This window comes from Festucalex cinctus, chromosome 16, assembly GCF_051991245.1.
Source record: "Festucalex cinctus isolate MCC-2025b chromosome 16, RoL_Fcin_1.0, whole genome shotgun sequence".
Taxonomy (NCBI): domain Eukaryota; kingdom Metazoa; phylum Chordata; class Actinopteri; order Syngnathiformes; family Syngnathidae; genus Festucalex; species Festucalex cinctus.
In genome coordinates this window covers 2,555,001-2,578,214 of record NC_135426.1, presented here as the reverse complement: position 1 = coordinate 2,578,214, position 23,214 = coordinate 2,555,001, and the positions used below count along the sequence as shown (strand labels likewise).

The 23,214-nt window shown below is 38.9% G+C and overlaps 2 protein-coding genes across 2 annotated transcripts in view; one reads left to right on the top strand and one right to left on the bottom strand.

Moving 5' to 3' along the window:
* Nucleotides 1–23,214, top strand: part of col7a1l (collagen type VII alpha 1-like) — a 267,567-nt gene that overhangs the window by 34,739 nt on the left and 209,614 nt on the right. Inside the window, 26 exon segments of the mRNA XM_077501253.1 lie at nucleotides 73–117; nucleotides 4,787–4,858; nucleotides 4,971–5,003; nucleotides 5,232–5,303; nucleotides 5,392–5,451; nucleotides 5,597–5,632; nucleotides 6,466–6,546; nucleotides 6,714–6,749; nucleotides 6,834–6,878; nucleotides 8,200–8,244; nucleotides 8,362–8,397; nucleotides 8,644–8,670; nucleotides 8,847–8,882; nucleotides 8,960–9,004; nucleotides 10,584–10,625; nucleotides 10,703–10,756; nucleotides 10,859–10,891; nucleotides 10,961–11,017; nucleotides 11,111–11,155; nucleotides 11,252–11,287; nucleotides 12,411–12,437; nucleotides 12,510–12,581; nucleotides 22,589–22,651; nucleotides 22,749–22,766; nucleotides 22,842–22,877; nucleotides 22,977–23,015. Coding sequence (XP_077357379.1) covers nucleotides 73–117; nucleotides 4,787–4,858; nucleotides 4,971–5,003; nucleotides 5,232–5,303; nucleotides 5,392–5,451; nucleotides 5,597–5,632; nucleotides 6,466–6,546; nucleotides 6,714–6,749; nucleotides 6,834–6,878; nucleotides 8,200–8,244; nucleotides 8,362–8,397; nucleotides 8,644–8,670; nucleotides 8,847–8,882; nucleotides 8,960–9,004; nucleotides 10,584–10,625; nucleotides 10,703–10,756; nucleotides 10,859–10,891; nucleotides 10,961–11,017; nucleotides 11,111–11,155; nucleotides 11,252–11,287; nucleotides 12,411–12,437; nucleotides 12,510–12,581; nucleotides 22,589–22,651; nucleotides 22,749–22,766; nucleotides 22,842–22,877; nucleotides 22,977–23,015 — 1,191 coding nt within the window.
* LOC144003048 (zinc finger protein 862-like) lies at nucleotides 2,228–4,435 on the bottom strand. Its single transcript, XM_077498822.1, has one exon. It carries the CDS (start codon nucleotides 4,292–4,294, stop codon nucleotides 2,234–2,236), a length of 2,061 nt encoding a protein of 686 aa, XP_077354948.1. The 5' UTR covers nucleotides 4,295–4,435; the 3' UTR covers nucleotides 2,228–2,233.

Here is a 23,214-nt window from a genome sequence, read left to right as displayed (position 1 = left end):
CCTTTCATCAAGGGGAAGACTAATAGATGGAAGGTGAAATGAAGAAATGCATTTTTTAATTTTTTTTTTTAGGGCGAACAAGGCGAGAGGGGACCGAGTGGACCACAAGGACCAACAGTGAGTGTGATTTGTGATGATGTTGCTGCACAATGCAAAATGCACTTTATATTTGATCCAAAAGGCGGAGGCATTATGGTACGAATTGGACTGTAATATATTGACGGAAATGATTGTCATCACTGTTCAATGTGTCTCAAACAAGCACATCTCTTCAAATTAGCCTCAATGAGAGATGCTGGCGATTACACACGAGCCAAATGGTCAAAAGCTTCAATGGATACCTTTCACGCATTTTGTCCCGCGTCACTGATTTTTAATTTGAGGCGGCCCCCTCCCCTCACCTCGCTCGCTCACCTCCCGTCACAGATGCTATCGGCCTGTTTGTTTTAATGCCTTCTTTGTTTAAAGCCTGTCGAAAAAGGTCGACGAGATAACCTGCTAATTGCGTCAGCTCACAGAAGATTGTTTTATTTCAGATATGCTTTGCTTTGCATTGACCAACACTGCTACGATTAATCATCAGTAATAGACATTTTGGATGCCTAATTATCCAGAAGCCTTTACAAGTACAAATTTCCACTGCTATGGATAAAAAACGTCTAAGTGTTTTTGTGGATTTACAAAAAGCATTTGACACCTTAGATCATGAAATATTGTTGTATAAATTGTTTAAATATGGTATAAGAGGTGTCGTACATCAATAGAAAACAATATGTTGAATTGAATAGTAGACATCCATCCATCCATCCATCCATTTTCTTGACCGCTTATTCCTCACAAGGGTCGCGGGGGCTGCTGGCGCCTATCTCAGCTGGCTCTGGGCAGTAGGCGGGGGACACCCTGGACTGGTTGCCAACCAATCGCAGGGCACACAGAGACGAACAACCATCCACACTCACACGCACACCTAGGGACAATTCGGAGCGCCCAATTAACCTGCCATGCATGTCTTTGGAATGTGGGAGGAGACCGGAGTACCCGGAGAAGACCCACGCGGGAACGGGGAGAACATGCAAACTCCACCCAGGAAGGTCCGAGCCTGGACTCGAACCGGAGACCTCAGAACTGGGAAGCGGACGTGCTTGAATAGTAGACAGTCAACACACAATTACGTAACTTGTGGGGTGTCCCAGGGATCAATTCTGGAGCCAGTACTTTTTCTTCTTTATGTGAATGATATTACAACGATTTCCAAAATGTTAAAATGTATTCTATTTGCAGATGATACCACTTTATTTTATGTTGGGAAAAATATATATTATGTACTGCAAGTAATAGAGAGAGAATTTCAGAAAGTTATGAAGTGGTTTAATTCCAATAGACTGCCTATAAACATTAGTAAAACCAAATTTATGATTTTTAGTTGTAGAAATATTGATGTTGAAGCAACACTGTCAGTGCAAGGTACAGCAATAGGAAGGGCTTACTGAAATAAAAGTTTTAGGTAACTATTATTGATGAATACTTACCAAATCACACATCGAATATGTCAAATCCAAGGTATCGCAAACTGTAGCAGTTTTCCATCCATCCATCCATTTTCTTGACCGCTTATTCCTGACAAGGGTCGCGGGGGCTGCTGGCGCCTATCTCAGCTGGCTCTGGGCAGTAGGCGGGGGACACCCTGGACTGGTTGCCAACCAATCGCAGGGCACACAGAGACGGACAACCATCCACACTCACACGCACACCTAAGGACAATTCGGAGCGCCCAATTAACCTGCCATGCATGTCTTTGGAATGTGGGAGGAGACCGGAGTGCCCGGAGAAGACCCACGCGGGCACGGGGAGAACATGCAAACTCCACCCAGGAAGGTCCGAGCCTGGACTCGAACCGGAGACCTCAGAACTGGGAAGCGGATGTGCTAACCACTCGACTACCGTGCCGGCCTGTAGCAGTTTTACATAAGGCTAAAGAATCATTGAACGAGAATGCTTTATCGTTATAAAATTGATTGATTGTTCCATACCTGACCTATTGCATTGAAGTGTGGGGGTGTGCACCCAAAATACACTGATTCCATCTTTCTTTTACAGAAACGTGCAATTTGTGTCATTTGCGTTTGTGGATACAGAGACCATACTCATCCATTATTTATACAACTAATAACTTTAAATTTTAAATAACGGGTCCAAGTACCAAGAGATTGTGTTTGGTACTCACCGAGTGGTCTTAAGAAGAGTCTTCCTCAATGTCCTCTTCTGTGTCGCCACCGCTATCATCCGCTTCATCCGTTTCCAACATGGTATATGATGATGAAGTTGATGTAGATGCAGCTACCTGTCCCTGGTTGAGCCTCCGATTAGCGGTGTCCATCCATAGGTCAACAGCTGGCTTTGGGTCATACGTCACTGTGGTCTTTCGAGACAGGTGAATTTGCATCAGGGCTGTGAGCCGAGCATGTGACAGACGAGATCTGTACTTGGTTTTTATGATATTGAGATGTGAGAATCCCCTCTCACAAGCTGCACTGCTTAAAGGCAGTGTAAGAGACAATTTAATCAGTTTGTTGATGTTTGGATACATATCCAGGTTACTTGAATTTACTATTCGAACCAAGTCATACACAGAGGAGGCTCCCAAGCGTTTTCCTGTCTGTTTTAAGTGCATCCATTCTCTCACAGTCATTTCACTGTCAAGTTGTAAGATGACTTCATATTTCTGAAGAATGCTTTGAACAGTTGTGTTGCCAAAACGGTGGAGGTCTTGCATTTCTTGAGGCCATGTTGTGGGATCAAATACTAAGAAGTGGTCACATGACTTGAGGGAGTTGTATCTACTTTCAAATTCTTCAATTAACCCTCTGAGTAAATTCGACTTGTCTCTGTCAGCATCAGTATTGGAAACAGCGTGTGTCCTGTGGTGACCTTTACTATCAAGCAGAAGTGTGAACTGTCCAATGGCCACCATTAGTTCATCTTTACATTCTCCAATGGTCATTTTTTCCTTCTGAAACCTCAAAGATGTGGTCTTCAAAATGTTACCAATATCAAGCATGTTGGCCAGAAAACATTGAAAACGCTCTGTGCAGATATGCTGAAATTCCCTTGTGTCACTTGTAGCCAGCTGCATTTTAATGGCTGGCAGTAGTCTTGATATTTTTAACAGTGTTTCATGCCTCCATGCAGACCATCTGATATTATGAAACTTACCCAGTTTCACAAAAGAAATCCCATTCTCTTGACACATTTTTCTCAATGTAGCAGTGTTTTTTGCACCACCTTTCTGCAAGTAAAACTGCAACAGCTTGATCAAACAGCGATTAAATGTCTCACAGTAAGGCACACTTTGATCAGCTGACTTTGCACAGTTCTCTAGTGTGTGTGCGGTGCACAAAATGTGCACCAGGGAGCTTCCAACTGCAACGAGTTGCTTAAGTTTTGGCACAACACCGTTGTACGCACCAACATTAACAGCAGCACCGTCTGTGCACACAGCAACCAGCTTGCCCCTCCAGTCATCCAATCCTGCGTCCTGAAAAAGTTTCACGAGTCCGTTGGTAATGGCTTGTGCGGTTCGATCAGCACCCAGTTCAATTAGTCCAAGGAAGTCCGAGGAAAAGTCTCCGTCAGTGGACACTGACACAATGTAAACAATCTCATGCTCAGTTTTTGTGATATCCTCCGATCCATCAAAAAGTAGCCCCCAAAATTCAGAAGACTGCAGCTTTGCTCTCAACTCCCCGCTGATGGTTTGCGCAATGCTCTGAACGATCCGCATGCCACCTTCACGCGAATGATACGCACTGCCGACATCCACTCCAAGCCGCTTCAGTAAATGAATATCTTCAGAATAGGAAGACATAGGACGTGCATGCTTAGCCTTATGAAAGGCGAGGAGAAAAATATTGCACAGAGCTTGTCGTTGTTCGTCATTAAGTCTGTCTCGCCACCTAGCAAGAGGACGACTGGCTATTTCTTCACGGCTAGCTTGTTGATTAGCAATAGCTTGCGCTATATTCGTGTGTTCTTTGCTCTTTTCATGTTTGTCAAATAAAGGATGGCTGAAATTCTTTGATCCCTTAAAAAACGCACCTGTTTTGTCCGCAAGATGTGGATGTGCGCGGCAAATGTTGCACCACATTTCAGTGCGCTCGTTATTAGCATCAAGCCACGGCACTTCTTGGAGCCACTTTTCAGAAAAAGCCCTCTTCGGCTCAGGATCGATTGTCTGTTTCTTTTTTGGTGGTTCGACTCCAAAGAAGCTGCTTAAAGTCTGTTGTTTCTTTGGCATCTTTCAAAGTTCTCTCCTTCACTGTGCTCGACAAGAATGAATGAGATGGCCGTGTGATATGTGAAAGACAGGTACGCAAAGGCGCGTCGTGACTTACTTGACGTTACGCTTCCGTGATTTCTGTTGCGCATGCGTACCTGCGTACCAATTATGTGCACTCCTGTATATATATATATATATATATATATATATATATATATATATATATATGCAGATTATTATTGACTGATTTTATGTTTCTTTTATGTTAAAATTTTCTTTTCTGCTGTCTCTCTGTTTGTGTGTTTATGATGTATGTTCAATAAAATCAATTAATCAATCAATCTCTCTCTCTCTCTCTCTGTCTCTCTCTCTCTCTCTCTCTCTCTCTCTCTCTCTCTATACATATATATATATATATATATATATATATGTATGTACTATATTTTTTTTAAATTGTTTTGAATGCTTGCATAATATAAAAGCTACATAACGTCTTATTACTTCTCCCAGGGACCGACAGGACCAATCGGCCTAAAGGGAGACGAGGGTCCAAGAGGGGCCCCCGGAGACACCGCCAAGGGTGTAAGACCACCTTTTGTTTCAAAAAAAATAAAATAAAATAAATAAATAAATAAATACATAAATGTAAAATTTCAGCACTTGGCATTATTGTATTTATATGCCATCATAACAGATTATTGGTCCAACCGGCAAAAAGGGCGTTCGGGTGAGTACTTGTTGATGTTCTTTATGAAGTGCTCGTAATTATTGATTGGAATGCGTTATCGCGGCGGCTTCTCCTTTGGGCCCGCCAATCAAACACAATTAGGAGTTTCTCTTATGAGCTTTGTGCATTTGGACTGAATGACTCAGTGAGCGCAACAACCTCCTTCAGAGCCGCCCCCGTCACTTTTTGCTTTTTGAAAAGTTGCCCATTGATGTGTCACATTTACAGGGAGACATGGGTCCAATTGGTCCCGCGGGCCCTCTGGGAACAAAGGGTGAAAAAGGAGACCAAGGAGAAAAGGTTGCATTCTTTAAAAAAAAAAAAAAAAAAGTATTCATTGTGAGAATTGGGAATGTGCACTTGTCGTTTAATTGGTGTGTACCTGCAGGGAAGTCCAGGTTTTGGGATCCCGGGACAAGCGGGACCAAAGGGAGAAAATGGCGAGCGGGTGAATCCATATATAACTCATTGCTACATTCATGCTTTGCCTTCTTTTATATATATATATATATATATATATATATATATATATATATATATATATATATATATATATATATATATATATATATATATGTTGCTATCATTTACAGGGAAATGTCGGTTTATCTGGAAAACCCGGCCCAAAGGTAATGAAAACAATCAATGTGAGGCAGCAATTTTCAAAAATACTCATCCAAATAATTGTTAAAAGAACACAAGACTTGTGAAAAACTAACCAGCTATTCTGTGAAATGGTTCATTTCAACTCTTACCTGAAAAAAAATGGAAATTTATGTTGAGCGATTACTACTTTTTTTTAGCACTTTTTATGAATATTTTTGCGTTAAGTACTGTATGGGGCATTTTGGACAGTCAAGTGATCTTCGTGACGTATCGCGTGTGTAAAATACACATTGAATGAATGACAACAAAGAGACACACGAGGAATTATGGCGGACCTCAAAGCCTTACAGCAAAGAGGCACTTCTTCAAAAGCAATACAGCCACGGAGGACATGGCAAACATTTGTTTCCAACCGAAGGTCGGATGAAACTGGCACATCCAGCTGCCGGCAAGTCCAAGTGGACGGTAAACATCCGGGTGCTCTGCTAGGCTAAGCTACATGTCGTGTGCTAAGCACGCTTTAGCCCACATTTGGAGCGGCCACCTCCCACTGCCCCACCCCCACATGGAATGACATGAAACCGGATGTGCTGAGGTTTTGACTCTGAACAGTATTTGGGATGGAAGACGGTCTTTTTCTTGCCCATTACGTCATCAAACTGCCATTGAAATTAGCGGCTTCCGTTTACGCACGGGATACGTAATCACGATCACGTGACCAGGAACATGGCGTCCCCCATGGTGCGTTCCAATTTTGATACTTAATCGGTTTAAAATAAAATTCAGTTGCACTTCTTTCTTTGTACACAACGCCTACTGGAAAAATTATTTCTAAGTGTTGTATCGCTTTAAACAGGGACAGGACGGCTCCAAAGGTGACAAGGGGGATCCGGGCTCACCTGGAAATCCTGGACAAGCAGGATTAAGAGGTAAAGATGTAAGTAAATCACAATGAGGCTGTCACAGCCACGATACCAGTCGTTGAATTTATTCACGTCACAAAAGCATTTTTTTTCTCCTCCTTGTATAATTGTGAGAATGTTAATTATTTCTCATGCATTACGACAAAGTGTTGTTGCTGTTTTTGTTGTTGTTGTTGTGTAGGGAGAAGCTGGAGTGAAAGGAGAACAAGGGATAAAGGTGCCGTGCCAGTCAAAAAAAATAAAAATAAATGGTAGCATGCCAACATGTAACATTTTAATAAAGTCATTTTGTCTTGAATAGGGGGAACAAGGACCACAAGGAGCATCTGGTGACCCAGGAATAATGGTATTTATTTGGCCTTTCAGGTTTCTACAAAATTACATAAAAGGATCCAGTCAACTCGTGTTCATTTCGTCAACAAAAACTAGACAAAAAACGTTTCATCAACGCACATTTTTTTACTGGACTAAAACTAAACTAGACTAAAACCCTCATTAATAAATAAACGATAAGTGGGACTAAATCAGTATGCATTTTCGTCGCCTCATGAAGACTAGACTAGACTGAAATCTGTGGACATCAACAAAAATGATATGATTTTGTCATTGGGTTTAAGTTTTAAGGGTTTTTTTTTGTATGTTTTTTTTTTACAATTTTAAAAATGTGCAGAAGTTCACAAGTTACTTCATTAAAAAAAATAGTCTGCTCTTAAAATGAAAAGAAAACTGCTGTAACCATAGTCTTCCAAACACCATTATGCCATCTAGTGACAGAAAAATGACTAACACAAATCAATGTCACACTCGTTTTTTACAGTACAGTCCATATTTTCCATTTTACAACAATTTTATGAATTGTTGTGAAATTACTGTATCAGTGATTTAAAAAATGCAACCAAGTTTCGATGAGGCTAACATTTCTTCCCACTTTTCTCTTAAGAGTATAAAAAAATTAGAAAAAAATATTGACCATTTAATTGAAAATTCAGATATAAATTAAGATAAAAAATGTGCGCTAAATTTGCAATTAATCGTGAGTTAATTATTGAAATATTGAAATCATATGATTAATTGTGATAAAAATTTTGAATCGACACCTCAAGTTGTAACTTAACATTAACTAATGCTGGTTAATTTACTAGCATGGAGCCATAGTAGCCACTGTAATCGTGTGTCAAGTTGTTTTTCATTAAAAACATGAGAAAAATTTGTGAAATAGTTTTAGAACCAAAAGGGTTCAATAAATCTGCTGACAAAAAAAATAAATGTATATATACACATATATATATATATATATATATATATATATATATATATATATATATATATATATATATATATATATATATATATATATATATATATATATATATATATATATATATATATACACATACATACAGGGGTAAAATGATTGTCCTACTTAAAACATTGACGGTTTTTGTAGACGAAAACTAGATGAATAAAATGTAGTTTTCTTGCACTAAAATAAAGTCTAAAATGCTCAATTTATATGTTTATAAATAAAAACGGGATGAGGTTGGCTTATGATTAAAAACGAACAAGCGTGACTGAAATTGGACTAAATTTCAAAATGGCAGACAAAATGAACAGTACAGTCAACTAAATACTGTTTGACTTTCTGTTTGATGAAATGTTCTTATTAGGGTCCACCAGGAGTGAAAGGAGATATTGGAACGCATGGCCTGCCTGTAAGATCTTCTACAATTAAAAAGAATAAAGCATTTTGGAGCGTAACTGTCAGTTGTGGACGCTGCTGCTAACATTTCATGACGACTAGTAATGAAATTTGGTTGTTTTCCTTGTAGGGGCGAGACGGAGAAAAGGGCGACAAAGGCGAGCCGGTGTGTGTGCGTGTTTATGTTCATGATGCTTTTTGCTCTCATTGTTGTTGTGATTCTCTGCTTTGCTTTTGTAATTGCAATCGTTATCTTCACATCTTTTTTTGCCTTTTATTGTGTGTCACTCTTGAGTGCACCTTCTATTCGCTGCAAATCTTGCACGTGACGTCCTATTGATGTGTGATGTTTAACTGTTTTTGTTTTTTTTGCCTCTCTCTGTGTGTGCGTGCGTCTTCTGTCGTCACAAAGGGAAAGCCTGGACCTCCGGGGACGCAAGTAAACAACTCTTTTTTTTTTTTCTTCTTTTTTTTTATTATAGTCGCGTGTGACAGCTTCTCATCAGTCTGCTCATGTTTAACAGGCCGCGCACTCGTTAAGTCCAGACAATAACGCCACAAAAGCAGAAATGAACACTCTCAATCTTCTCTTTGCTCTTATTTCTTTTTGCCCAGACGCTACGAGACAATATCTTCGCCCGAGTCATCAAGGTGTCTTTATCGATATCGCTTTTATTTCTTCCTCTCGTGTCTCCCTTTAAAACCGGCCTTATGCTTGTTTTGATCAGGGCGAGCCCGGCTTAAGAGGAGAAAGTGGCCTGCCCGGACCCAGAGTGAGCCTCCTCATTTCCTCTTGTCGTAAATAATGTTTACATTGGCCTCTTAGGACAGTTGAAAATTTAAGAAAAAAAAATAGTAAAATGAGAAAATGATGACTTCAAATAGGCAAAATGATCTGCCAACAGAACAAGAAAAATTGCCTTCAATTTATCTGTAAGATTTAGAAAAATAAGAAACAATGTTTACATTTAGGGGTGGGAAAAAAATCAATATTACAATATATTGTTGCGCTCTTATGTTGCAATTAATTATCGATATACTGACAGTAGATATCGATGTCATGTGTCCAGTTGTGCAGTGTTATGGTCTGCCAACAGAACAAGAAAAAAATACTACAATTTACCTGTAAGATTTAGAAAAATAACAAAATAATCCTACTCCAACTACAACGGTCTCGAAAATAGTATTTTTAATACAAAAAACCCAAGTTATATTGACTTTTTCCAAGCTGCAATAAACAGAACTATTTTCTTTCTAATTCATATGCATTTTATTTTTTTTTATTCTTGGATAACTTTGCTTGAACAGGTCACATTTTGAACTCATTTGCGCCCATCCATTTTCACAGAAGCAATCTGGTTCGCTCCCGGCTGTTTTACTGGATTTGGACTGATTTTGCAAGGCCCACAGAATATTGTTTTCTATTGCTATAAAAACATGGAACCTATCAAAAGAAAGATTAGCGTCTCTCCTTTCATCAGGAAAAAAGTATATTTCTATCTGTTTCTGTTTTGCAGCAATTAGCATATATAGCTATGTTTCATCAATTTTCACAAATCTATTTAAAATTGTGAGTAATTGAGCTTTTTTTTCAACATTGTTGATCTCCTTTCCTCTGCTGCCACCTGCTGGCTGGCTGTGTAATAACTAATATTTCTGCAACCATTCTTTGCAGTTGAGAGGCTGTATCAATGCCTTCTGTGTGCTCTGGCATAAAACAAAAAACATAAATACTTTTTTGTGTCACTTAAAACGTAAAAAACAACAACAAACAAACGTATTTATACGTTTTTGGGGAGCAAATGAGTTAATTGTCTTTGGTATGACCCAGGCCAGGATTGAACCCACAACCTCCAAGTCTGAGGGTCAGCACTCTACCACTTGACCACTGAATTTGGAGATCGGAATATTGGAAAGATGAAAAATGAGCTTAGTAAATATAACAACTGTTTTCATACTTGTAAATTTTCCATTTATCTTATTTCTAGATGATGTGAAATCTTAAAATAAAGTTCAGTATATGAAAGCCCAGTTCAGGGCCTTTGATGTTGGTTAGTTCTCATCTGAATGTGGAAAATGCTTATTTTAAAGGATTAGGGTTAGGGTTAACGGTACTTCAAACTGGCAGTTAACATTCAAGGCTAAGACTGCTTGATCAAATAAGATCATTAAGTCAAAAGTATCTCAAAATAAGCACAATAATCTTGTCTGTCAATTTCATTTGAAGTAAAATTAACTAAAACAAATAGGAAATTATATCTTAGTTCAGATTTTGTTTGTTGCAGTGTGGAAGGTTTGTTGTGAAATTGAGTACATTGGTCTTCAAACTTGATACGGTCCATTTGTTGGCAGGGTCCCGAGGGGAAACCTGGACCGCCGGGATCCTCTCTGCAGGTTGGTGTCGGCGTTTCGTACAACGACGGCGTCATCGTCACGAGCGTCGGTCGTTTGACACTGTGCCTTGTGTGCAGGGTGCTTTCGGAAAAGACGGTCATAATGGGACTGCGGGAGAACCAGGCCAAAAGGTCATAGCAACCTCTTTCCCCGCCCCCCCAACACACACACACACACACACACACACACACACACGTAAAATTTTCTTGACATTGGCATGATTTGAACTGCAGGGGGAGCGGGGAGCAAAAGGAGAGCCTGGCTTGGTAAGTGTCCGAAAAGAAGCAAACGATTCATTAAAGACGTGCCGTCCTCGATGTGCTTTTTTTGGATAGAAGGGCGAACAAGGTCGGATTGGGATCGCCGGAATGCCAGGATTACCGGGAACTCCGGTGAAGCCCTTTTTAATCATCAGAGATCGTTCCTAGAATTTCATTCTTGCTCATGAGAGGCGGTTATCGATTTTGTTTTTCTTTGCTTTCCAGGGAAGAGCCGGCATCGACGGCAAGCGAGGACTCCCGGGAAATGATGTCAGCATCATTTCCACATATCAACTCGGGCTTGTTTTGATTGCGCCATTCAATTTTAACACGCTTTCTTTTTCTTTCTTTTTTGTTTTTTTGCAGGGACAGGGAGGACAAAAAGGGGAAGAAGGAAAAAAGGTGCCCACCTGAGATATCGTAGTTTTGGAATTTATGACTATTTTTATTTGAGTTACTTTTGATTTCGTTTTGAGTTTTGTTTTCATGGTGATTTTATTAGTTATTTAATAAATGCTTTAGTTCAGTTTTAGTTAGTTTCAGTATTAGTTTTAGTTTGTTTTGTTTTGTTTGTCTTTAAATGTGTATTACTTGTGCGCAATATTTAAAGGCATACTTGACTTATTGAACAATTTTCAGCAGTGAAAGGTTAATATTTTGCCCATAATGAATTTCAGAACTATTATTTTTCATGTGCAGTGAATACCTTTTAAAAAGTAAATTTTCTACCTGCCGTCGACCGCTTATGACATCACCTGTGCTGAGGAAGTAGGTAACGAACAATCATGGCTCACCTGTTTTCTGGTTTTGCTCAGTAACATAAGCCATGATTGGCCGTTAGCACAGGTGATGTCATCATGAGTCCAGACACAAAGTACAAAAATGACATTTTAAAGGTATTCATTGTACATGACTGCGATTGGCTGGCAACCAGTTCAGGGTGTAGTCCACCTACTGCCCATAGATGGGCTGAGATGGGCTCCAGCACCCCCCGCGACCCTTGTGAGGAGTGAGAGCTTCAGAAAATGGATGGATGGATGGATGGATGGATGGATGGAAGAAATGGATGGATGGATGGATAATTGTACGTAAAAAATAATGAAGTTACCACATTAATTCGAGACAAAATATTCACTTTTTACTGCTAAAAGTGACTCAATGTGTCAAGTATCTCTATAAAAAAAACAGCATAGGAAACATTCTTATTCTGGTTCATTTCAAAATAAATCTACTTAAAATCATTACCAAAGGCATTAAATTAATTAGTAATTATCAATGACTAAAACTAAGGACATTTTTGCTATAATTATAGTTAGTTTTGTAAACATAAAATGTAGTTTCAATTGGTTTTCATTTTTTTACAAAGCATTTTCGTTTTCATTTGATTTTGTTAAAATTGTTTTTGAAATTTAGTTTTTCCATTATTTTTCGTTCACAAAAATCACCTTGGTCCCCATACAGAGAACTAAAAGCAACTCTGAGTTGAGTTTTCTTGCGGCAGTTCACACGTTTCTCTCGTTTCCAGGGGGAGAAAGGCGACACGGGGGCAAACGTAAGTGTTTGCAAGTTGGAATCGGGCAGCCGACAAGAGCAAAACCTGAGTCTTGTTGTGGAATGACGACAGGGTCAAGACGGCAGCAAAGGGGACCCGGGGCCGCCGGGTTTGCCCGGGAAGCAGGTCCTCGTCACTGCAGAGGTACAAAATACGCTAGATAACAATACGTGCATCACTCGTTTTTTTTTCCAAACAAAACGGGAAGTACAAAAAAACAAAAATGACTTTTGTTTGGTTTGTTTTTTAATCTGCCTTGTGGTCATGCACTGATCTGTATATATTACTGGATAAGTGTTAAAAGAAAAAGGGGGTCTACAAAGCAGCACATGCAGTCCACTTGTTAAAAAATAATAATTACCATCTCACGCCCGCCCGCCCCCCGGCCCTATAGAAGAGCGTAAGAGCTGTATATGTCTATATCTGTACATATATATTATCTGCTCGCGAGATGGGAGTGGTAACCCTGGGATTACACCGGATGCATGTGCATCTGCGTTGCATTCCGGCGACGCAGCCGATACGTTACTTTCCATTAATTCAAATTGTTCAAATTACACCGGCAACGTGTGCGTTGCGTGTCGACTGCGTCTCAGCTGCGTCGTGCAGCAGCCCTCCGCATGGATAGACCTATTTTCTACTTTTGACGGATGACGCATCCGTCGGCCTCCGTCAATTGGCAAGCTAGCACAGAACACATCGAGCGGGACAGGAAGACAGACACAGTTTCAAAATAAATTTCTGGTTACTTTTCAGAATAAAACACTCGCCAGCTCCTATTTTGCAATCATGTCAGCAAAACGTCATAATGCTTAACGCTTAATTCACGGTTTAAACACCGGCGAACATGGACAAGGAGACATTTATAACCGAGGTGGAAAGCAACAAAATTAGATATGACACGGCACATCCTTTTTATAAAGACAATTTAAAAAGGAATGCTGCATGGAATGTCATAGTAGGAGTGGACGGTGAGTTCAGTCAAAGAAAGTGCACCTCTCTTTCTGCTCCTCTGTTGAGCACAGACTTTCTGTGTCTTTGTCGTTGTTTTTAATGCCACATTATCGCGCACGATCACGCGAGATATGGCGGGAAGTTGTCGGCGACGGAGCTGCCAGACCGCACTTGTGTGGTGTGAGTTGGACAAAAAATTGACGCATCCGGAGCACGCAGTCAAGACGCAGCGGAGTGGAGACGCAACGCACACGCATCTGGTGTAATCCCGGGGTTAGATGGCCGCCCTGTATGGCGTTAGATTTGTGCCACAATTCCGTGCGTAACAAAATGTGTTTCGTACGTACAAAATGTGTTTCGTACGTACCAAAAATGTGTTTCGTACGTACAAAATGTGTTTCGTACGTACCAAAAATGTGTTTCGTACGTACAAAATGTGTTTCGTGCGTACAAAACAGTCCTCGCGCACGCTTGCTACGTCTCTCCTCAACACGTACGAAACTTTGATTTACGCTTGCGATGCAAGGGTCGAGGCGTAATATTTGTGCCACAATTCTTAACCAATCAGGAGTCGGACAGGAGAGCAAATCCTGATTGGCTGTTTAATATCCAATCAGGCAGAACTTTGACAACGTGTCGTCACGCCGCGTTGCATCATGGGCGCTTCTTCGATTTTTTTGTTTTTGTTTTGTTTACTAGCACTCGGTGCTTTCCTGTTTGTATTTTATCTGCATTTCTGCTGACTTTTATTTACTTAACAAAAGTTTTGTTATATTACGGGGTGAAGCAGCTCCCAACTGCTTTCCTGCTTAGCGGAAGACAAGTTTTAGCCCTCATGGGACCGTTGGATGACCGTTGGGGGGGACGCTAACTTCCGAATCGAAGACTACTTTCAACATTTTCATAACGGTAAGTAGCATAAAAGTAGCATGTTTTAACTTGGCCACTATCACACACAGGCTTCCAAGACAATCAAAATTGTATGTAATAGTTACATACACGACATTGGCAATGGATGTGCATAGTTATGATGAAGAAAAAAAAATCGCCACCCCCTTTCTTTATTTTCTTATGCATTTTTAGTGCCTAGTGCCACCAAATGTATATCGTGTAACTAACAGACAGAAAAAAACATGGAATGTCCAAAAGCACTGTTAACACAATGCCATAGTTACTGATTTTTAAGTACGTTAGTGATATTGATTAGAAAATCGTGGAAAATTACGAGATATCAGCTCTTGAATTCAATTCACGAGTTAATTTTGTTGTCATTACCTGTATACTTGTGCACATAAATGCCTTCTCAAACAAATCACTAACCCCGGGTTTTCACCGGTTGCGGTGCGGTTGCGGTGCGGTTGCGGTGCGGTCCGGCGACGCAAGCAATTAGATTCCATTCATTCGAATGGTGCAGTTTACACCGCTTGCGGGTGCGTTGCGTGTCGACTGCGGAAGGCCTGCGGCGTGCCGCAAGCCTTCCGCAAGGATAGACCTATTTTCTATTTTTGCCGGACGCCGCAGCGGTAGGCCTCCGGCAAATGGCAAGCTAGCACAAGACACATCGAGCGGGACAGGAAGACCGAGGCAGTTTCAAAATAAATTTCCGGTTACCTTTCAGAATAAAACACTCGCCAGCTCCTATTTCGCAAGCTTTCAGCAAAACGTGACGTGGGCGTCGCCGGGCCATGTGCTCATTCACGGTTTAGACACCAGCGAACATGGACGAGGAGAGGTTTATATTGGAGGTGGAAAACCACAAAATAATATATGACACGGCACATCCTTTTTATAAGGACTGTAATGTATTGTGAGTTTGATGTTCGCGATTGCTTGTTGTGCCCGTCTCGCTTGCCGTACTGAGCGGCAGCCGGACGCGGAAGACAGAAATAAAGAGTGGACCCGCACTGACCCGACTTTCGTTATTAATATACTTTACAAGGACAACCAAAAAAAGGATGCTGCATTGAATCTCATAGCAGAAGAAGAAGAAAAGGTTAAATCAAAAGAAGTCCACCTCTCGTTGTGAAATGCCACATGATCGCGCGCGCGCGGTCCCGCGAGACACGTTGGGAAGTGGGCGGCGACGGAGCTGCCGGACCGCAGCTGTGCGGAGCCGGTGTGGATTGACAAAAAAATTGACCGGTCCGGAGCACGCAGTCAAGACGCACCGCACCGCAACCGCACCGCAACCGCATCCGGTGAAAACCCGGGGTTAGGCAGCCTTTTACCACCTAAAAGACTTCGACAGAAGGGTTGCATGCTCCATACCAGAAGAACCTGACTCATGCTTTTATTTCCAGTAGACTTGATTATTGCAAAGGTCTTCTGACTGTTCTCCCTCAAAAGAGCATCACATTATAGCTGCAGAGGTTATGAAGTGATTACCCTTAGTTGTACTAGACATTTAACATGAACAAGAAACTGTAGAAACATGGATGGTCACATTGTTTTCCCATAACTACATGAAGATGGATGGATATGATTGTTTCACGTTTTACAATTAATAACCTTGAGCTTTTGTTTGTTTCCAATTTACCAGGTAAACCAATCCAGATTGTGCATCGTTTCTATATCCGGGTCACAGTCATCAATACGATGTCTAAGGATAGAGAGTACAGCTGAGATGGATGGGACGGCGATGGATGGCTCCACAATAGCAGTCTACCATGCCTACTGTGTGTAAAACTTGAAATAAAAACTGCAAAGATGCACTGTAACTGAGGACGATTCATTTGATTTAAAAACAAAATGTACAGTATGCTGTTTGTTGATCGATAATGCATCATTAAGTGTCAATTACAAATACAATGTGTAATATATTTTCATCTGTGGAACCTCTTGGGTCTTGCATTCTCAATACATCATCGTGAGTACAGTACTCTGAGGTCTTCTTGGTCAATGATGGGCAAATGTGCAGTGTGTGCACTTCCGCACTTTAATCTTGAAACCATAAATGTGTCATGTACTGCATTGGCACCGTACCTGCAATAGTATTTTGGTTATTGTTTACAGGTTGTTCTGAATACAGTGTGTGTGACACTTTTTATTTTTCTAATTGTCAATGATACTGTTTGCAAGACACATTTAAATAAGTTCAGTAAAAGTGTCGACAACTTACAGGAGAAAAAAATATTTTAAAAATGTTTGATTTGGTATGCTGCAAAACAGGCCATTACAACTATTCGAACTTCAAATTATGATAGTCCAATGTTAATGTTGTCATTCTTCAGGAGCTCTTGATTTCTCTGCTGTCAAGCTCAAGCTTCACGTTCTGACTCTTCAGACATTTTAATGACTAAGTCAAATTGGTCTCATCAGCTGGCTCAAAAACGTCAGGAATTAGGGCTGCACAAAATTGGAAAATCAGGCAATACGCGATTTTGCTGAATATAGCAATAGATATTGCAATATTTAATATGGATCTAAAGAAATGACTGATGCTGATTTTATTATCTAATGAACAAATTATATTTCTCATGCAGTAAAATGTATTCAGAGTTATTTAATTGTAATGACTTCAATAATGTTCAACTAGTGGATGGTGGTGCACATTTTAGCAAGTGGCTGACTGGTCAAATTCAGATAAAAGCAAAAAATTCCATATGAAACTTATTGCATGTCTGTTATATGCATATTGCATGGGCCAATAGCGCGATATCAATATTTTTTCCACTCCACTTCTTCATCTTCTGCTTCTCGTGGTGTTTTTGACACTTCTGTTGTGATGTCATCAGGTGCATTCTGGGTCCTTTGTCATCTTTGTTGCCTGGTAATAAAAACAAAACCCAAGGTTAGCGCTCAGATTTTTAATTGTCTATCTGTTGTTATGGAAAAATGACAAGATCAACCATGTTTCTCACATTAGTAAAACAATTATTTTGGGCAAACATGTTTATTTCAACAGCTGCTAGTCTTGGTGTATGGTTGTCTTGTAACCAAAATGAACTCAATTCTTACGTCAATAACTATGGCATTGGACTGCCAAACACAGTGCTCTTAGGTATTCAATGTTTTCTATTATTCACGATATACCTTTAGTGGTACCAGGCACTAATTACTAAAGAAAAATGGATGGTCTAACATTTTCTTTTCTACTTCTTATACAACGCCACTCATGATGGCATGCATTGTTTAAGATTGTAATGATAGTAGCACGATCAAAAGAGGACAAAACTATAGGATTTACTGACTTAAATACAGTACAGTATTTTGTAACTTACCATAATGAAAACGTAAGTAGCAGGTTAGCCTCTTGTCTTTTTTTTTTCTTCTATTTTATGCCGTCATCCAACATCACCATGAGCGCTAAAACTTGTTTCCCTCCTTCTTCCGCTAAGCAGGAAAGCAGTTAGGAGCTGATTCATCCCGTAACATAACAAAACTTCGATTAAGTAAATAAAAATCAACAGAAATACAGACAAAAATTCAAACAGGAAAGGACCGAGTGCTTGTTAAAAAAATAAAATAAAAAATAAAAAAATCGAAGAAGCGCCCATGATGCAACGCGGCGTGACGACATGTTGTCAAAGTTCTGCCTGATTGAAAAAAAAAAAAAAAAAAAAAAAAAAAAAAAGTTCTGCCTGATTGGATATTAAACAGCCAATCAGGTTTTGCTTTCCTGTCCGACTCCTGATTGGTTAAGAATTGTGGCACAAATATCGCGCCTCGACCCTTGCATCGCAAGCGTAAATCAAAGTTTCGTACGTGTTGAGGAGAGACGAAGCAAGCGTGCGCGAGGACTGTTTTGTACGCACGAAACACATTTTGTACGTACGAAACAAATTTTTGGTACGTACGAAACACATTTTGTACGTACGAAACACATTTTTGGTACGTACGAAACACATTTTGTACGTACGAAACACATTTTGTTACGCACGGAATTGTGGCACAAATCTAACGCCATAGCCCTGTGGCATCAGTGACTTGCGTGGGCGTGTGTATGGCCTATCGGCTATTTGGGATGTAACAATAACGGCAATATCATAATATTAAAACTACCACTACATATCGTCGTTGTCATATCACGATATTAAAAGCAGCACGTTTTTTAAAAAAAAAGTCAAGTTGATTTCCATTTGTGCAGTTGTAGCAGCCTCTGGTGGCTAGTTTTTTTGTGCAGTTTAATTTTCATACGACATGTTATGGCCCTTCTTTGTTTAAAATCCACACTAATGGCCAGATGAATAATAAGTAATATGCTTATGAAGCGAGTCAATATGTGGAGCAACTCAAAATGTACACGCATTAGCAGGTAAGCGCCTCAATACTGAATCTTATTAGAAATTGTAGGTGCTTTAAATGCATTACTTTTATGTACAAAAGCACAATTTTTTATTTTTTATTTTTATTTTATTTTTTTTTACAATATTATGACCATTTTCGTATCGCCAACCTCTCCACAATATCGTGATAATATCGTTTCCTGATGTTTGGATATTGTTACATCCCTATAGGCTATCGAATCATATATACAGATCAGTGAGTTTCCACTAGGAATTGCAAAGATGGGTGATGGTGTGCTCTTGAGCACGGGTAAAAGGCCAGAAGACATGACCACCGTCAAAGTGGAGCCACGAGTTGGCCAAAACAACTGTAACTACCCCGGTAAAGAATCACGCTTCGTACTGATGTCCACAATCGATTTATATCTCGTCCAACATGGAACAGTTATGGTACACCGTGAAAACTAAAAACAAAGAAATTGCACATATTTACAATCAATATTAACAGTAATTTCTTTAAATCAAATGTTCATAAACAAAAAAAACCCAAACATACCGTGTGCGCCCTGTTAACCAGTGGTAGATAAATTGTCCAAAGGAAGTCTTTCACTCTCTTTCGCTTCGTCTCTCTCTCTCTCTCTCTCTCTCTCTCTCTCTCTCTCTCTTCTCTTTGTTTTTTTTTATGCTTTATTGAACAAACTGTTGCAAACTTACAGTAAATATCAACAAGACGATCAAACCAATGCAACAATCAAACAAAAAAAAAGAACAAAAAACAATTAAAATGCCAGGGGAATACAATATTCGAAACAAAAATATATTAATGAAAATAAAATTTCACTTTTTAACCATATAACTCAAATTTCGCACATACAGTCAAAGTCCTCGTAGCCTTTTTATTCTGGCAGCCACTGATTGATTGCATATATGACTGAAAGTCTTTATAAAATAAAGAAAATAGTGGTTTATGACTCCCAAATTTACATTTGTGTAAATAGAACTTTGCTAATATAATTAGCAAATTTACCACAAAGACCATTTCTTTGTCATATTTACCACTCTTTACAAAATAACCAAAAACAACATGCTCATAAAACAAAACAAAATTTTCAATAACATTACTACAAATAAATCTTACTAGATCTTTCCATAGTTTTTTAGTGAGCTCACAATGCCAGAAAAGATGTGACACAGTTTCAGGAAAAGCTAAACAAAAGGAGCACCTAGTGTCAATATCATTTTAAAATTGTTTCATGAAATGCTTTACAGGGTAAATTTTATGTAAAATTTTAAAGGAAACCTCTCTAATTTTGTTAGTAATGAAAAATGTATGAGGCAACAACCAGACTTTAGTCCACGGTATATTCCTGTGTAGAGAGTTCTAATAAGATATAATGTATGGTTTAATAGAAAGCTCGCTCTGAAACAAAGAGTGGATGGCTCGGTTGTTCTTCTTGCGATCGAACGAGAAATAGATTTTCCCACATAAGGTGTTCAAATGATTTGTAACACAGACTCCTTGGATAGAAACACCTCTACACAGTATAACAGAAGCCGCAGGAATAGCATCCCTAACTTGAACAAATTCTCTATGTGACACTGGAAAATCAAATTTTTGACAAAATTCTTCATGACTAATAAAATAACCCTCAGGAGTAAGTAGCTGACTCACTAAACAGATATCGTTGTCAAACCAATCCTTTATGAAAAGACTCTTATTCTTATATAAAATATTACCATTATTCCATAAATGATATCGTTGCGGTGAGAAATTGTGTTTATAAATCAAACTCCAAGCCAATAGAACCTGTTTATGAAAGTCAGCTAATTTCAATGGTATCTTATTTATATTGTAATTACAAACTAACAGGAAAGATAGACCCCAAATCTGCTCAAATATAAATATAGGAATAAAAAAACACATTGATGAATCATTCTTCATAAAATGTCGCAACCAAGTGATCTTAAACACGTTATTCAAAGAAGTAAAATCCAAAAAATCAAGACCCCCGTTTTTGCAGGAATTGATAACCACAGATTTTCTAATATAATGAATGCGATTATTCCACAAGAAGTTGAACAATAACTGATCAATTTTTTGTGCATATTTCTTTTCCAGACAGACAGGATGCAGTATAAATAAGTCTCGAAATACCCTCAGCTTTTGACAAAAGAACCCGTCCCTTCAATGACAAATCTCTCTGCAACCATCGGTTAAATATTTTCTCAGCCTTATTTATCACTGGATCAAAATTAAGAGCACACCTTTCTTTTCTGTCTCTGGTTAAAATAATGCCCAAATAATTGACTTTTGTTTTTACTGGAATGTTATCAATGGTAGTTATGTTAATGTCACTATTTTTTAAAGCAAATAGCTCGCATTTCTTTAAGTTCAAACAAAGACCTGAGGCTTTAGAAAACATTTAGATTGTCTTGATGGCAGGATTTACTTGCAAAGCATTCTTCAAAAATAGTGCTGTATCGTCTGCCAGTTGACTTATTAAAATATTTCTACCTGCAATGGAGATACCCTCCAGCTTACTTGCCTTTATGTAGTGACAGAACATTTGCGCAGAAACAAGAAATAAATAGACAGACACTGGACATCCTTGACGTATGCCCCTTTCCAAACAAAATCTTTGCGTCGTACCATTACTTAATTTAATAGAGCTATTTTCATTTGCATAAAGTGTTTTCATGGCATCACAAAGATAAGGTCCAAATCCAAATCTTTGAAGGCAATCAAAAATAAAGGGATGTTCAACAGGGTCGAAAGCTTTGACAAAATCCAGGAAAAGAACAAAACTATCACCAATTATCAAATCACAATAGTCAATAAGGTCAAAGATCAATCTAACATTATTGAAAATATGACGGTTACACATTAATCCAGACTGATTCTCATTTATAATTGAGTTTAAAACACCTTTGAACCTTTTGGCAAAAACACCTGCAAACAATTTATAGTCATTATTAAGTAAGCTAATGGGCCTCCAATTATCAATCATGATCAAATCTTTCTTTGGTTTGGGTACAAGACTAATAAGCCCTTGAGTCATGGTGGTAGGAAGTTTGGATTCACCCAAGCTCTCTGTAAAAACTTTGAGAAGGAATGGAGCAATTAACTCAGAAAAACATTTATCGAACTCAGAGCTGATTCCGTCATTCCCAGGAGATTTATTATTTTTAAGATTATTTATAACTTCTAATATTTCTTGTAGCACAATAGGAGAAAATTTTTTTTCCTTCTCTTCCTGGCTAATTAAATTAACGGAATCAATACACCTAAAAAATTCAACCATGTTATGTTTATCAAATTTAAATTTGTACAGGGCCGAGTAATATTTATGACAAAATGTTGAGATTTTCTGCTTATCGTCAGTAAGGATTCCATCAATATTTAATTGAAGTATTGAATTGTATTTGGCTTGTGTTTTTTCTCTCTCTTCTCTTTGTGTCTCTCTCTCGCATTCTAGCGTCTTCCAAACTTTTTGACCCGAACCGGAAATGATTGCTACTGGAATATTCGCTACATAAATTGTTTCATTAAAATAAACAGAAAAACAAAACTATAAATGGTTCTATGTACAAATAAGAACATCTATAAAAATAATAAACTAAACAAAGACTGCATACTTTCATTGTCATGGCAACCATTCAGGGGCAATACTTGCGCCAGCTACAACAATCACCCAAAAAAAAAAAAAAAAAAAAAAAAAAAAAAAAAAAAAAAAAAGGCTTCCGGGTCAATGCGACTTGCATCAAGTGCAAATATCCAAACTGGATGAAACGTGCTTCCCATCTTCCATTTATGCACAAAATCGGAAAACTCCGTCTTCTTCATTTTGGTTTTTGGAACAAATATTGAGAAAAAAGGTTGGTTTTATTTGTTAGTTTGTTTTTGTACTTCCTGTTTTGTTTTGGAAAACTTTTGCATTGACTTGAAGTGCCTTGTGGTTGGTCCGTTGCCAGGGCGCCACCATTGATGAAATCCGCCAGGCCTTTCCCGTCCCCATGGGTCCTCCAGGAGCTCCCGTGAGTGTCTGTCTGGCCCAAGCGTTTGCTTGTTGCTGTGTGCTCGTCATTTCCCAAAGCTCAAAATCTCCCTGGTTTCTCGTTTTTGTGTGTTTAGGGCTCACCAGGAATGAAGGTAGTAGCACACAAATGTGGCTCAGCGTAAATGCACTTTTCATTTCATTTTTCTACTTTTGTCCTTTTGCTGTAGGGAGATCAAGGAGACGTGGGCATGAAAGGAGAAAAGGTAACAATCAGTCCAGGTCAAATAAATGCAAGTTGAATATATCTGAAAAGTGATTTGACGCAGCGTCTTCCTTCCTCGCTCGCTCGGTCGCTCGGCTAGGGGGATGCTGGAGCCGCTGGGAAATCACTGGAAATGAAGGTTCTTCATCCTTGGTTATTTTACTTCACTAAAACTAATGAAAAAACTCAAACGAAAATTCAAAAAACAATATCAAAATGCTTTTTAAAAAAACGAAAACTAACTGAAACTACATTTATTTACAAAACTAGCAAAAATAAATAAAAAAATAGCAAAAATGTCCTTCATTTTAGTCTTTGGTAATGAAGTGAGTGCATGA

Bases quoted from the DNA above. Each gene is read 5' to 3' on its own strand.
- LOC144003048 (XM_077498822.1), bottom strand. From the start codon at position 4,294: ATGCCAAAGAAACAACAGACTTTAAGCAGCTTCTTTGGAGTCGAACCA.